Consider the following 15,682-nt stretch of genomic DNA (forward strand, 5'->3'; position numbering starts at 1 on the left):
AGCTGAGGAGCGCTTTGATGTTCAAAACACTGCACGCGCATTTGATGACCGACAATGTTGTCTAGGTAGGCAGCTCACTAGGGTTTGTGACACAGCCGGTGTGTTTGTTATGATGCGTTCCAGAAGGAAAATGACTTCTTATTCGAATCGTATGACAACCATTGTAAACCTTTCTTTTATCGCCGCAAATAATGTTAGTGTTTTAATTAATTTTTACAATTTATTTATTACATTTCATTGAGAACTGCACAGCCAATCACGCTGACGCATTGCTTTACGGCATGTTTACGACAATTCACTTCAGGCGCCGAAATGAAAAGTTTATACAGTTATTGCTGCTCTGCTATCTTTTCACTTGGCATTTTCTGAACTTTTGAATAGACTTAAAGACATTTTCAGAGACGAAAGAATAGTTTGGATTTACGTTGATATGGTTTATCCTCTCGAAATGATATGTTGTCAGGGTTTTTATGCCAGCTAGAGAGCTGTTATGTTGATGAAATGTCCAGAGTTTGCTGCGATCACCATGCGCTACTAGATCAGTGATGAACATTTTATTTCGATCGCTGTTAAGAGTGACAATTCGCAGTGGATTTTGTAGGCAACTCTCTGTAAGCATGATAAGACGAACTCAGATTAGAAAAGTGCTTTGTGTTGCTGAGAAAAACGATGCAGCTAAGGGTATAGCAGAAATCATGTCCAATGGGAGATCAAGAAGGGTGAGTACTGACTGGTGTCTGATTATTTTTTTTTAAATATGAAGTCAGATCTGTTCAAAGAAGATGTGTCCCTCTTGATCTTTATCTAGCTGCTAGGTGTGCTGATAACATGAATCATATTTTCTTTACAGAGAGAGGGATACTCTGTCTACAACAAAATATATGAGTATGAATACAACCTGTTTGGCCAGGTAAGTGTATTTGGTGAATCTCTGAGAAAAAAAAAAAAAAAGAGTTCCCTTAAAGTTTAAATGAATTGGTATAAAATGTGTGCTTATCATGGTCTTTTTTTATTCATCAAGCTTAAATTGTAGAAACATTTACAGGAAAAAGTAACGAGCACTTATACTAAATTTCACATTAAACAAGTAACACAAAACATACACATAAGTACATAACAAGAATACAAAAACATTTCTCATAGTGGTTCAATAATCTGTCAGTTTTCTTGTTTTTAGTGAATTGAAGTGATTTAAGAAATGCATCCATTTCAATCCAGAAATGAGAAAGTAGGCTGCGAGTTTGAAAGATGTGCATATGGATGAAGAATTTTCCATACAAAATAAAAACAACAACAATATATTCTATTGAATCGATGGAAGTGTGGCTATAGTAGCAAATAATATCTTTTAAATGAAAGGATTGGGCAATTTCAGGGGGCTTAACTATTTGAGAATATAAATTAGACCAAAACTTGATCTAAACTTCACACTGAAAAAATTAAACGGGTTAACGTGTTGTCCTCACTTCCACAAAATGAGCAGGTGCTGTTAACATCTGCATATTTAGATTCATGTCATATATCTTACACAAAATCTTAAAGTGGACTTTTTTTGGGGTCAAATTATCACGTTGGGGGCCTGGGTAGCTCAGCAAGTATTGATGCTGACTACCACACCTAGAGTCGCAAGTTCGAATCCAGGGCGTGATGAGTGACTCCAGTCAGGTCTCCTAAGCAACCAATTGGCCCGGTTGCTAGGGAGGGTAGAGTCTTTAACCTCCTCATGGTCGCTATAATGTGGTTTTCGGTGGGGCGCGTGGTGAGTTGTGCGTGAGTGCTGCGGAGAAAAGCGTGAAGCCTCCACACGTGCTAGGTCTCCGTGGTAACGCGCTCAACAAGCCACGTGATAAGATGCACGGATTGACGGTCTCAGACGCGGAGGCAACTGAGATTCGTCCTCCGCCACCCGGATTGAGGCGAGTCATTACGCCACCATGAGGACTTGGAGCGCATTGGGAATTGTCCATTCCAAATTGGGGAGGAAGAAAAAAAGTGGTATTTTTTTAGTCTAATTGCAAAAACAGTACGTATGAGGCAACAACCATGCTTTCTTCCAGTCTATACTCTCAATAAAAAATGCTTAATGGAATTAACCACTAGGATCAATTTGTATTTTACATTGGAAAATTTGACAAATATCCTTATTACTACTGTTCTTGTTCAAATGGTCTTTATTTGTTCACAGAATGTAACTGTTATCATGACGTCAGTATCCGGCCATCTCTTGGGTCTTGAATTCAAAGCCCCTTTTCAGAAATGGTAAGATGCTTGTTAAAATATTTTATCAGAGAAAATAGCTAAATATTTATATGCAAGTATATAAACTTAATCACTTGATCTCGTTTATAGGCATAGTTGCAATCCAGTCTTGTTATTCGATGCTGAGGTGGAAAAGTATTGCCCTGAGAACTTTGTGCCTGTCAAAGTACTTATTTCCATTTATTTATCTCTCATTTAAAATGATTTGTTAGTGGACTGTTAGCTTAATGTATTTTCTCCAGAGAACCTTGGAGAGAGAGGTGAGACAGTGTCAAGCTCTGGTCATTTGGACTGATTGTGACAGAGAAGGAGAGAATATCGGCTACGAGATTATTGATGTCTGCAAAGCTGGTTAGTGAATCGTGCTTATTTTACTCTGAGGTTTTCCAACTTTTTGAAGCCAAGGACCCCCAAATTTGACAATCCCCTTGTGAGAGACCCCCTGTGTGATCAAAATAGTAAACATGATATTTTTAAATACTTCTTTTATGCTAAATTAAATTAAAATATTAATACATTTATTGGCTTTTATATCGTCATTGTACTAAAGCCAAAACAAATGATTAAAGTATTATCTGGCAAATATTTACATTGTAAACTTAAGAAGTATCTTCCTTATGCTGGAGTATCAGTAGATGAATGAACCAGAAGAGAAATATTTAAAATTCAGTTCAATTAAAAAAATATTTCATTTGAAATATTTCTATTAATTGTGAAAGGCACTATATAAATACATTAATAAAAGTGTACAAAAAAACAATAAACATTGTTTCAAAAGCAGCTTTACAGAGAATTTTGAATTATAACCCTTATTTCTTACAAATAAGATTTTTTTTTCATAATGTATGAAATTAAATGCCATTTATTTTTATTTCTGTTTTTATTTCTTACTGTTACTAATGATTTTTTAATTTATTTTTTACTTTTTTTTCTCTCAAATTTTTTGCGGACACCCTAGCACCCTGTGAGGGCCCAGTTTAAAACCCCTGATCTTACTTTACTGTACTGGTTCTGTGTACTCCTTATAGCATTAATATGTGATATCTTTCACTTTAGTGAAGCCAAACATTCAGGTTTTCCGTGCGCGCTTCTCTGAGATCACCCCGAACTCGATTAGGAGAGCCTGTGAGACTCTCACTGAGCCGGATATCAATGTTAGTGATGCAGTGGATGTGAGACAGGAGCTTGATCTCCGCATCGGTAGGCAGTTCAAAATATCAGAATATGTTAAAACAAATGACATTCGTTCTTTTTTATTTAGACAATATATATATATATTTTTTTTCAACTTGTCATGTACATTATGTTCCTTCAGGGGCTTCATTTACCAGGTTCCAGACGTTACGTTTGCAGAAGATTTTCCCGGAATCTCTTTCTGATCAGCTCATCAGTTATGGCAGCTGTCAGTTTCCTACCCTTGGCTTTGTGGTTGAACGGTTTAAAGCCATTCAAGCCTTCATCCCTGAAACTTTCTTTAAAATCAAAGGTATTACATTTGTTTTATTAATTACACACATGTAACACCCTGCAAATGAATTTAACTTCTTGAAATTGATTGATTGTCCTAGATGTTACATTTTATAATCTTGTGTTGTGATTAATATTAATAAAGCAAATGCAGTAATGTGTATCACCAACTGCATCCATATACAATAACAATGAATCCTTCACACAGACCTGGTCCCCAATTAGAGAACTGATTCCTCCTCACATATCATGATAAACCCATGACTACATCAATGCTGTGCTCCATTAATTGAAATACAGTGTGTCTGCTTATGTAGCTTATTTTGCTAAATCGCATTCACTTTTTGCAGTTCGGTTGTCTTTTTTTCTCTCTCTCTCTCCTTTTTTTCCTCCTGTGTGTGTATATATATATATATTTTATTTATATACAGTATATATATATATATATATATATATATATATACACTATCGACCAAAAGTTTGGAATAATATACAGATTATGGAAAGAAATTGGTACTTTTATTCACCAAAGTGGCATTCAACTGATCACAATGTATAATCAGTGTGTGGTGGTGGTGGCGGCGTAATGGGCTAAAGCACATAACTGGTAATCAGAAGGTTGCTGGTTCAATCCCCACAGCCACCACCATTGTGTCCTTGAGCAAGGCACTTAACTCCAGGTTGCTCCAGGGAGATTGTCCCTGTAATAAGTGCACTGTAAGTCGCTTTGGATAAAAGCATCTGCCAAATGCGTAAATGTAAGTGTAATCAGGACATTAATAATATAAAAAATTACTATTACAATTTGAAAAAAATTTTCAGAACTTCTTAAACCACTTCAAAGAGTTCTCATCAAAAAATCCTCCACGTGCAGCAATGACAGCTTTGCAGATCCTTGGCATTCTAGCTGTCAGTTTGTCCAGATACTCAGGTGACATTTCACCCCACGCTTCCTGTAGCACTTGCCATAGATGTGGCTGTCTTGTCGGGCACTTCTCACGCACCTTTCAGTCTAGCTGATCCCACAAAAGCTCAATGGGTTTAAGATCCATAACACTCTTTTCCAATTATCTGTTGTACAATGTCTGTGTTTCTTTGCCCACTCTAACCTTTTCTTTTTGTTTTTCTGTTTCAAAAGTGGCTTTTTCTTTGCAATTCTTCCCATAAGGCCTGCACCCCTGAGTCTTCTCTTTACTGTTGTACATGAAACTGGTGTTGAGCGAGTAGAATTCAATGAAGCTGTCAGCTGAGGATATGTGAGGTGTCTATTTCTCAAACTAGAGACTCTGATGTACTTATCCTCTTGTTTAGTTGTACATCTGGCCTTCTGCATCTCTTTCTGTCCTTGTTAGAGCCAGCTGTCCTTTATCTTTGAAGACTGCAGTGTACACCTTTGTATGAAATCTTCAGTTTTTTGGCAATTTCAAGCATTGTATAACCTTCATTCCTCAAAACAATGAATGACTGACGAGTTTCTACAGAAAGCGGTTTCTTTTTTGCCATATTTGACCTAATATTGACCATAAGACATGCCAGTCTATTGCATACTGTGGCAACTCAAAAACAAATGCAATGTTAAGCTTCAGCAGTGTTTGATATAATGGCATTTGATTTTCTACTTCCAAATTAGCAATTTAGCATGATTACTCAAGGATAAGGTGTTGGAGTGATGGCTGCTGGAAATGGGGCCTGTCTAGATTTGATCAAAAATGACTTTTTTTCAAATAGTGATGGTGCTGTTTTTTACATCAGTAATGTCCTGACTATACTTTGTGATCAGTTGAATGCCACTTTGGTGAATTAAAGTACCAATTTCCTTCAGAAACAACGAAATCTGTACATTATTCCAAACTTTTGGCCGCCAGTGTATATAATATAAACTATATTTGTATATAATACTACTACTACACATACATTCACATATATACCACACATTCACATACACCTAACACAAATAATAAGAGACAGAGTGAAAGGAAGTGAATAAGAAGGAGAGAGTACGGATAGGGAAGGGATAATTGCATTTAGAATTCAGTCTGGATCACTATAGCATCCAGACACTTACTAGGGGCAATAGCCTTGCCTTGTTTTGTCTTGACACATTCCATTTCTTCTTCTCCAATCCAAGAGCTTCAAGGTTAAGTGCCACGTGCACAATTATAGACAGCGAGCGTACTCTCCCTGGTAGCATCGGTACTGGCCACACCAGCTTCAGTGACCCACGGTGAATGAGACACTCACATTTGGATGCACTCCCATTGCATCCAAGAACAACAAACCAACTCTCTGAAGACATGGTTCCAGCTCCAGGCGGGACTATGGAGATGCCGGCCACACTGACCGTGGATACTCAGATGGAGGGGGGGCACTGCGAATTCAGAGAAAAGGCTTATAACCTTCACACGTCTTAATGAGGACAAAAATATGGCATAAAGGGGCGGTAGTTATCCAGACAGAAAAATATACGCAAAATATGCACCTCTCTCTCTCTCCCACTACACCAATACAGCATTTCATATAAACCTAAGGATACTAAATATTCTGCACAAACCACAAACATCTCATCTCAATCCAAAACACACACACAAACACAATGTATTATATGAGTGCATATCTGCAATGTCATTTCCCCTGCTTTTTGTATCTGGGTTCTTTCCCCTCTTATTTACCCCCGAAAATGTCACACTTATTCAAGCTATGTACCCTGTGTTTGTCTTCTACTGTGTTTATATTATGTGTATTATTGTTAAATGCAAAAAAAAAAAAAAAGAGAAGCACACACACACAAAAAAACAAACAAAAAAAAATATATATATCAGTTATGCCCCCTAATAGTTGTCATATTCTTTATAATAGTTGTTCATGAGCCTAACGAGGAGGAGTCAGTTGAATTCAGCTGGAAAAGACATCGTCTTTTCAACCACACAGCATGCCTTGTGCTGTATCAGATGTGCATGGAGGTGTGTACATTTACTTTCTATGCTTTTAAGCTCTGAAAATATTAGTGAAATAAATGTTTCATAAGTTCACTATTATGGATATTCAAATGTTTTTTTTTTTTGTTTGTTTGTTTGTTTTTTGTACATGATGCATTTTTTTGACAACATAGATTTTAAGTGTTTCTTTGATTGTTTTGAAAAAATATCTAAGGTGATTTTTTTAAAGCCAATATTTTCTGTGTTTATGTGTTTAGGATCCTACTGCGAAAGTGATATCTGTTACAAGCAAACCAAAAAGCAAATGGCGACCATTACCCCTTGATACAGTGGTAGGTAGTAATTCAGCCAGGTGCAGACTTTTCATTATTCCAGTACAGGAATATTCTGGGTTCAATACCAGTTGAGCTCAGTCAACAGCATTTGTGGCATAATGTTGATTACCACAACAACAACAACAACAAAAAATTATAATTTTGACTTGCACCTCCTTTAAAAAAGCAGAAATCTGGATTACAGTCAGGCACTTACAATAGAAGTGAATGGGGCCAATTTTTGAACATTAAAATACTAACTGTTTCAACAGTATAGCCACAATACATTATATGCATGTAAACATGATTTTAGTGTGATAAAATCACTTACTAACCTTTTCTGTGTAAAGTTATAGCCAGTTTTACAACTTCATTGCCATGACGATGTAATGTCAACAAACACTAAATGACTATAAAATGATCATTTAAACAACTTTACAGCTCATATAATACATGAGTGCTAGATGAATTAATGTAAGTGCTTTTATAAAATTATAAGCTTCACTTTTCTTCCTTTAAACCCTCCAAAAATTGGCCCCAAGTGCCTCACTGTAACATCGATTTCATGCCACAAATGCTGTTGATTGAGCTTAAGTTGTACTGAACCTGGAATATTCCTTTAAATTAAATTTCAGTCTGGATGATTACGTAGTTATTATGCAGCTACAGACAAGGTGATTGAATATGAATACATTTAGAAATTATACCAGATCCATCCATATTCATAATGGTAATTAGCTATTTTATTTATTTCTTGCCGTTTCAAGAGTGACTTTTGCTCGACCCATAAAATCTTTCAAGTTAATTGCAGTCATCAAGTAAATCATGGAGAGAAAAATCTATAATGCAATTATAGTTCATCTGTTTTAATAATTTTTGTTAGGAACTTGAAAAACTGGCTTCAAGAAAATTGAGGATGAGTGCTAAAGAAACCATGAAAATCGCGGAAAAGCTTTATACTCAAGGGTATGTTGATTTATTTCATCCACTTTTTTCCTGCAATGAATAAGCATTTGCCTGCAGTTGGGACGTACAGTATGTGTTCGGGTCCCTTAAAGGGATAGTTCACCCAAAAATGTAAATATTCTCATCATTTACTCACCCTCATGCTATCCCAGATGTGTATGACTATTTTTTCTGTAGAACACGAACAAAGATTTTTAGAACAATATTTCAGCTCTTTAGGCCCAAATAATGCAAGTCACCAGTGCATCACCACCTACTGGACAGGGAGGAGAATTTATCATTTTAAAAAATGACTTTAATATTGATCTGTTTCTCACCCACACCTATCATATTGCTTCTGAAGACATGGATTTAAGCACTGAAATCGTTTGGATTACTTTTATGCTGCCTTTATTCGATTTTTGAAGCTTCAAAATTTTAGACCCTGTTGACTTTGGACCCTTTAACAAAGTAGCCTGTCTGTTTCCTTTCAGGTTTATCAGTTATCCTCGAACTGAGACCAACATGTTTCCACAAAACCTGAACCTTACCCTGCTCGTTGAGCAGCAGACACAAGATAATGAATGGGGAAATTTTGCACAGCGCATTTTGAACAGCGGTGGGCCGACCCCGCGAAATGGAAACAAATCAGATCAGGCCCATCCCCCCATTCACCCTACCAAGTACACCAACAGTTTACAGGTAAGCAACATCTCTACAAGAACCACGATGACTTGGACTTATTAGCTAGTTGCAAAAGAAAACTTGCTTAGTCTCTTTCAGTCAAGTTTGTGTTTTCCTTTTTTTACAGGGAAATGAAAAACGGTTGTATGAGTTCATTGTGCGTCACTTCCTGGCCTGTTGTTCCAAAGATGCTCAAGGTCAAGAGGTGATAGTTGAAATTGAAATTACTGAGGAGAGATTCTCTGCTAGTGGACTGACGATCATTGCGCGAAATTACCTGGAGGTGTACCCTTATGACAAGTGGTACAATAAGGTGATTACTACTAACAAATATTTTATAGCTACATGGATTGAGTTCAGATTTGTTAAGAGTGCGGTTACTCAACAGGTAATGTGCCTGGGGTTTTTGTTTGTTTGTTTGTTTGTTTGTAAAGGTTATTCCATTATACATGCCTGACACAACCTTCCAGCCCACAGCAATTGAGATGTTGGAAGGTCAGACCAGTCCACCACAGCTTCTGACAGAGGCAGATTTGATTTCTCTCATGGAAAAGCATGGCATTGGTAGTGCATCCCAGTAGTGAAGTGATTCCTTGTATTAAATAAGAACATTATTTTTGGAAATTAGTTATTTTTAAGAAGCTCACCCATGTAATATTTGCAGGTACTGATGCAACACATGCTGAACACATTGAGACCATAAAGAGCCGCATGTATGTAGGGCTGACAGCTGACCAGAGGTTCCTTCCAGGAGAGCTCGGCATGGGTCTCGTTGAAGGTATCAAACACATTAATAAATTGGAGTCTTCAAAGAACTGCTACTTCTATATTTGTGGATTATTTCACTTTGTTTCAGGGTACAACTCTATGGGGTATGACATGTCTAAGCCAGACCTGAGAGCAGAACTGGAGGCGGACCTTAAACTTGTGTCAGAGGGGCGGAAGGACAAAGCTTCTGTCCTTAGTTATCATGTGGCAAAATACAAAGCTGTCTTTATTGAGTCTGTGAGGAAGGCAAAGAAGTGAGTCTGAATCAAATCAAATCAAATCACATTTATTGTCACACAGCCATATACACAAGTGCAATGGTGTGTGAAATTCTTGGGTGCAGTTCTGATCAATATAGCAGTCGTGACAGTGATGAGACATATACCAATTTACAACGACATCAAATTAACACAACACAATGAATGTAACATTGCTTAATTTGGATTATACTGCAAAAGTCTATTAGGCCCTGTTTACACCAGTATTAAGTGTTTTGGGTGATCTGATCACAAATGGACAGGCAAGACACATCACCATTTAGACTTGCTCGTAATATGCATCTCTTTTGACCACTTGTGTTCGGATTTCGAGGGTAGGGTCTTTGATTTCATGACGACTTCATCACTACATCAGTGTATTACTGCATGATAATAAAGCGGCAAACAGTAAAAGAATAAAAAGAAAATGCTGCACTGTTTTTCCTAATTATACTTGGATTTAATCTAAGTACAAACATGGCTTTTATAGCAGAATTCTCATTCTTTTTTATAGCAGAGCTTCGGGTGTGTTTCTCAAATCTAAGTCACTGCATGTTGATATCAGGCTCACTAAAGAAGTTCTGCAAAATCTTGTGCATATGTGTGTGTATATATATATATATATATATATATATATATATATACACACACACACACACACACACAGTCTATGCACTTTGTAATTTTATAAAAAAAAAAAAAAATTCTCCCCAATTTGGAATTCCCAATTCCCATCGTGGTGGCGTAGTGACTCACCTCAATCCTGGTGGTGGAGGATGAATCTCAGTTGCCTCTGTGTCTGAGATCGTCAATCTGCACATCTTATCACGTGGCTTGTTGAGTGCGTTACCGCGAAGACATAGCGTGTGGAGGCTTCACGCTATTCTCCGCGGCATCCATGCACAACTCATCACGCGCCCCACTGAGAGCGAACCACATTATAGCGACCACGAGTATGTTACCCCATGTGACTCTACCCTCCCTAGCAACTGAGCCAATTTGGTTGCTTAGGAGACGAGACCTGGCTGGAGTCACTCAGCATGCCCTGGATTCAAACTTCCGACTCCAGGAGTGATAGTCAGCGTCTTTACTTGCTGAGCTACCCAGGCCCCTGTATATGCACTTTTTTGAAAATTTTCAGATCTAAAGTGTAGTTAGTTTTTAAGCCGCATGTAAACCGGCCAAGTTTAAAACTCTTGTTTTAGTGCAGCGGTTAATTGACAGGTGAGGGGTGGTGCTTCGCTGCTGTTTGAACGCATTCAACAGATGCGTGTTTACAGTTCAAACCCGAATGTGTTTGAAGTCGACAAATCTCGAAACGTTTTGAACGCCGTTTACACTTTGCCCCATCGTCCCCTTTCAAATGAATCACCCAAAATGCAACGGACCCACTTTATATTAGGTATCTTTTTCTAGTATGTACTAGTATGTATAGTTTACCCAAAAATGAAAATACTCTCATCTTTTACTCACCCTCATGCCATCCCAGGTTTGTATGACTTTCTTTCTTCTGCAAAACACAAAGATTTTGAAAAGAAAATGGCATCTATGTTGGTCCTCACAATGCAAGTGAATGGTGGCCAGAACTTTGAAGCTCCAAAAAGCACATAAAGGCAGCATAAAAGTAATCCATAAAACTCCGGTGGTTTAATCCATGTTTTCTGAAGCGATAAGATAGGTGTGGGTGAGAAACAGATTAAAATGTAAGTCCTTTTTTTACTATAAATTTCCACCTTTAACCAGCTCTGACCAGTAGGTGTCAGAATGACAAAGTGTAGATTTTCAGTAAAAAAAAGGACTTAAATATTAATCTGTTTCTCACCCACACCTTTCATATCTCTTAAAAAGATATGGAGTCTTTTATGCTGCCTTTATGTCCCTTAAGGACCTTCAAAGATTTGGTCACCATTCACTTGCATTGTATGGACCAACAGAGCTGAAATATTCTTTTAAAAATCTTTCTTTGTATTCTGCAGAATACAAAGAAATGAGGGTGAGGGTGAGTAAATTATGTGAGTAAATTATGAGAGAATTTTGATTTTTGGGTGAACTATCCCTTTAAACATTTAATACAATGTGCTTGTTGTTGCATTGTACTTTCATTTAAAGGACTGGATTTAATTACATCTGTAGTTACACTGTTTACCTTACCCCTAATCCAACCTGTACCTCAACCTCAGTAGCAGCAACTGTGAATCTTGTGAGAATTTTGCAGAACAACATGCAGTTACACAATAAGTATTGTATGTATTTTTATGTTAGTACATAGTAGTTAAAGACACCTAAAATAAAGTGGGACCAACGTATCATAATACCAGGTGTAAACAGGACCTCTTGACTATTTGATCGGTACAGTTCTACTTTTGTTTATTCCAGTATACTAGAAGTTGCCGTAATATATTAACCTACAAATTTGAACTTTGTGTAATAGATGTTATATTGTCCACAGATTGGATGAGGCTTTGTCCAATTATTTGGGTCCGGCTCAGGAGTTTACAGAACAAGAGCAAGGAGAAATGGAGTTACCGTTACCAGTTCGAAAGTGTCCTCAGTGTAACCGTGACATGGTGTTGAAGAAGAAGAAAGACAGCACAAGGTGAGACAACACCATGTGCTCATTTAATACTTTGGGAAGACAACGTTAAAGTGATGTGAAATGGAAGTGGACATTAGTTTTATGAACTAATTTTCAGTACCTCCTCTTTTGATCACTCTGTTTTACTGTTTGCAGGATGTTTCTCTCATGTCTGGGATATCCTGCATGTAAAGCAGCTGTATGGTTTCCAGACACAGTACTGGAGGTCAGCAGAGATGAGAGCGTCTGTCCCACATGCCGTCCACATCCTGTGCATATGTAAGAATTGTTTTTTATGCTGCTTTGCAATCACTTTTTATGTTGTGAAACACTTGGTTTACAAGAGAGTAAAATAAAAATATTTTTTTGTATTGCTTCAAAGTCATGAAATCAGCATTTGCAACCCATGTTATTCCAATAATGTCAGTAAAACAGCATGATCAAGGAGAGAGAGAAAAAAAAAGGGTGGGAATTGATTGGATTTCCAAAACATACCATGATTGCATTACATATTAGACTGGAGCCAGGATGTGGTAGGGTAGGGGTTGACTAATAACGATTGTTGTGGGGGGCCTGGATAGCTCAGTGGTAAAATACGCTGGCTACCACCCCTGGAGTTCACTAGCTCGCTAGTTTGAATCCCAGGGCATGCTGAGTGACTCCAGCCAGGTCTCCCAAGCAACCAAACTGGCCCGGTTACTAGGGTAGGTAGAGTCACATGGGGTAAAACACCTCGTGGTTGCTATAATGTGGTTCGTTCTCGGTGGGGCGCGTGGTGAGTTGAGCGTGGTTGCCGCAGTGGATGGTGTGAAGCCTCCACACACGCTATGTCTCTGTGGCAACGCGCTCAACAAGCCACGTGATAAGATGCGCGGGTTGACGGTCTCAGACGCAGAGGCAACTGGGATTCGTCCTCCACCACCCGGACTGAGGCGAATCACTACTTGTGATTGGAATTAGGCATTCCAAATTGGGAGAAAAAGGGGAAAAATCCAAAAACAATAAAAATAATAATAATAATTGGTGAAGTTAGCTGGAAAGTAAAGTCATTTCAGACACAGAGCAAGTTATTACATTTTGATATAAGGTTACGTAGAAAAATGTGTTTGAAAAAAATATATATATATTTTTATAATGTGCACAGGAACGTGTATTAAGAAAGTAAAAGGTTCATATTTTTATTTCATGTTGACTGATGAATCTGATTCTGGATTTATTTCCTTAAATTCTCGACAGGCTTAAGTTTAAATTCAAGAAGGGAAGTCTTCCACCTATGATGCCCCTTGAATTTGTCGGATGCATTGGAGGATGTGATGAGACTCTCCGAGAGGTCTTGAATTTAAAGTATCTCAGAGGAGGAGATGGAGATTCTGGCTCTCGGACTAATAACAACTTAGTTTCCCATCAGCCTCATGTACCTAGAACCAATTCAGCACCTCCGTTCAGGGTGGAGAACATCAGACCTCCAGTACCCCGACCCCGAAATGACAGCAATAGGCCCCCAGCTAGTCTGCCACCTCCACACGCAGTACCACCACCAGCTTCAGACCAGGCCGATGCCATTGTGTGTAACTGTGGTCAGGATGCAGTTCTTCTCACTGTTCGCAAAGAGGGTCCAAATCATGGGCGTCAGTTTTACAAGTGTAACACAGGGGATTGTAAGTTCTTTCTGTGGGCCGATCAGCCGGCTGAGCAGAGATCGTCAGGAGGGTGCAGAGGGCCCCTAAGTCAGAATTCGCTACCTCCCAGGGCCTCACTTGGCTTTGGAAATGTACCTCAGCAAAGGCAGAACAGCAGAGGATCTGGGCTTGATGAGGGGGAAATTATGTGTAACTGCAATGAGCCTGCAGTGACCAGGACTGTCATGAAAGATGGGCCAAACAAGGGCCGAATGTTCCACACCTGTGGAAAACCACGTGATCAGCAGTGTGGGTTCTTCCAGTGGGCAAACGAGAATGTGTCTCCAGGTACACAACAGTCTATTAAACATGTTAACAGAAAATATTTGGGCATAATATAGTCAGAATATCTTGAAAAGGGTCATTCTTGCAGACTCCATTTTAACCCATGCAAGCCTCATGTCCTAAACAGGCATGAAGTTATTGGTCCAAATCCTGATCCTATTGGTCCTTTTATTATTAAACATCATAATTATGCTTTTGATTATGTAGAATCAAGCTATATTTTTGCTTTCAGTGTGGACACAAATTACTTGCCGTTGGAAACTTGAAATATTGTGCATGGTTAGGACCTGGTTAGTGTGAGAGGATGGAAAGAGCAGCCAGAATTTATTTTAAACAGATTGTTCAAAGATATGTAGATATGTGTAGGGGGGGCCTAGATAGCTCAGTGTGTATTGACGCTGACTACCACCCCTGGAGTGGCGAGTTCGAATCCTGGGCGTGCTGAGTGACTCCAGCCAGGTCTCCTAAGCAACCAAATTGGTCTGGTTGCTAGGAAGGGTAGAGTCACATGGGGTAACCTCCTCGTGGTCGGGATTAGGGGTTCTCTTTCTCAATGGGGCGCGTGGTAAGTTGTGCATGGATCGTGGAGGGTAGCATGAGCCTCCACATACTGTGAGTCTCCGTAGTGTCATGCACAGCGAGTCACGTGATAAGATGAGTGGATTGACTGTCTCAGAAGCGGAGGTAACTGAGACTTGTCCTCCGCCACCCGGATTGAGGTGAGTAATCGTGCCACCACGAGGACCTGCTAAGTAGTGGGAATTGGGCATTCCAACATTGGGAGAAAAGGGGATAAAATTAAAAAAGGTATGTAGATATTACTATTGTGAACTATATCTTCAATATTGACTTTTTTGTTAATTTCTCTTTTTATTTCTATTTTTTCTTCAGCCACAGTGTTTCCTGAAGGAAATGGGGGTAAGCGTGGTCTGGACAAAAAGACCAGCACTGCCTCAAATAAACCTCCTGCTGCCAAAAGGCAGAGAACCTGTGGAATATGTCATGAGCCCGGACATACCCGGGTCACCTGCCCTCAGGGCCAGTAAAAAAAAAAGTGGTAGAAATTCTTTTTTTAATATTTGTAAATATAAATTAATTCTCTTAAGAGATGTAAAGATTTGTATAGAATAAAATGTGCCATGTAAAATAAAGTTGTTTTTAAATTGAATTGTTGTGTTTAATCATTTATTCTATAAGTAAATTATTTGGTTCTTACAGCATGTCCTACTGTCCTGTTACACAGTCTGATTGCGACCAATAGACCTTTCTATCAAAGAAAAGAGGCTCAACTATGTTTAACCAAGTAACCATACAAAAGTGGTTTCCTGCATGTCTTTTCACAAGGGTACATCAGTATACCCAGTGGTGGTGGGTCCTTCAACAGCCAATTCATTTAGTGGTTAACTCATGTTAAAGAAATATTCCGGGTTATAACATTTTTATAAAACTTTTTCATTCTTATGATGTTGTCAGTGGTTGAAAAGCAGCAGTTAGTGGGCAGTACCATCTGAGC

General features: G+C 38.5%; 1 protein-coding gene across 2 annotated transcripts; it reads left to right on the forward strand.

Annotated features, from left to right (window-relative positions):
• The first annotated feature begins 297 nt into the window (after positions 1 to 297).
• On the forward strand, positions 298 to 15,315 carry LOC127450139 (DNA topoisomerase 3-alpha-like). Of its 2 annotated transcripts, XM_051713953.1 has the most exons (19): positions 299 to 719; positions 851 to 910; positions 2,186 to 2,259; positions 2,350 to 2,425; positions 2,502 to 2,610; positions 3,316 to 3,459; positions 3,575 to 3,745; positions 6,583 to 6,686; positions 6,920 to 6,994; positions 7,860 to 7,942; positions 8,416 to 8,623; positions 8,733 to 8,918; positions 9,040 to 9,169; positions 9,270 to 9,383; positions 9,462 to 9,627; positions 12,080 to 12,226; positions 12,362 to 12,484; positions 13,442 to 14,172; positions 15,061 to 15,315. In XM_051713953.1, the coding sequence occupies exons 1-19, from the start codon at positions 546 to 548 to the stop codon at positions 15,213 to 15,215; spliced, it is 3,030 nt and encodes a 1,009-aa protein (XP_051569913.1). In that variant the 5' UTR covers positions 299 to 545; the 3' UTR covers positions 15,216 to 15,315. The 2 variants fall into 2 exon arrangements, with proteins under 2 accessions (XP_051569912.1, XP_051569913.1); XM_051713952.1 differs by having other exon boundaries at positions 298 to 719; positions 9,270 to 9,627.
• The last annotated feature ends 367 nt before the right edge of the window (positions 15,316 to 15,682 follow it).

Source organism: Myxocyprinus asiaticus, chromosome 13 (genome assembly GCF_019703515.2).
Source record: "Myxocyprinus asiaticus isolate MX2 ecotype Aquarium Trade chromosome 13, UBuf_Myxa_2, whole genome shotgun sequence".
Lineage (NCBI taxonomy): Eukaryota > Metazoa > Chordata > Actinopteri > Cypriniformes > Catostomidae > Myxocyprinus > Myxocyprinus asiaticus.

Coding starts and splice junctions, on each gene's coding strand:
- LOC127450139 (XM_051713952.1), top strand. CDS start 546: ATGAACATTTTATTTCGATCGCTGTTAAGAGTGACAATTCGCAGTGGA. Junction 7,943..8,415: donor GAAAAGCTTTATACTCAAGG/GTATGTTGATTT, acceptor GTTTCCTTTCAG/GTTTATCAGTTATCCTCGAA. Junction 12,485..13,441: donor CGTCCACATCCTGTGCATAT/GTAAGAATTGTT, acceptor AATTCTCGACAG/GCTTAAGTTTAAATTCAAGA.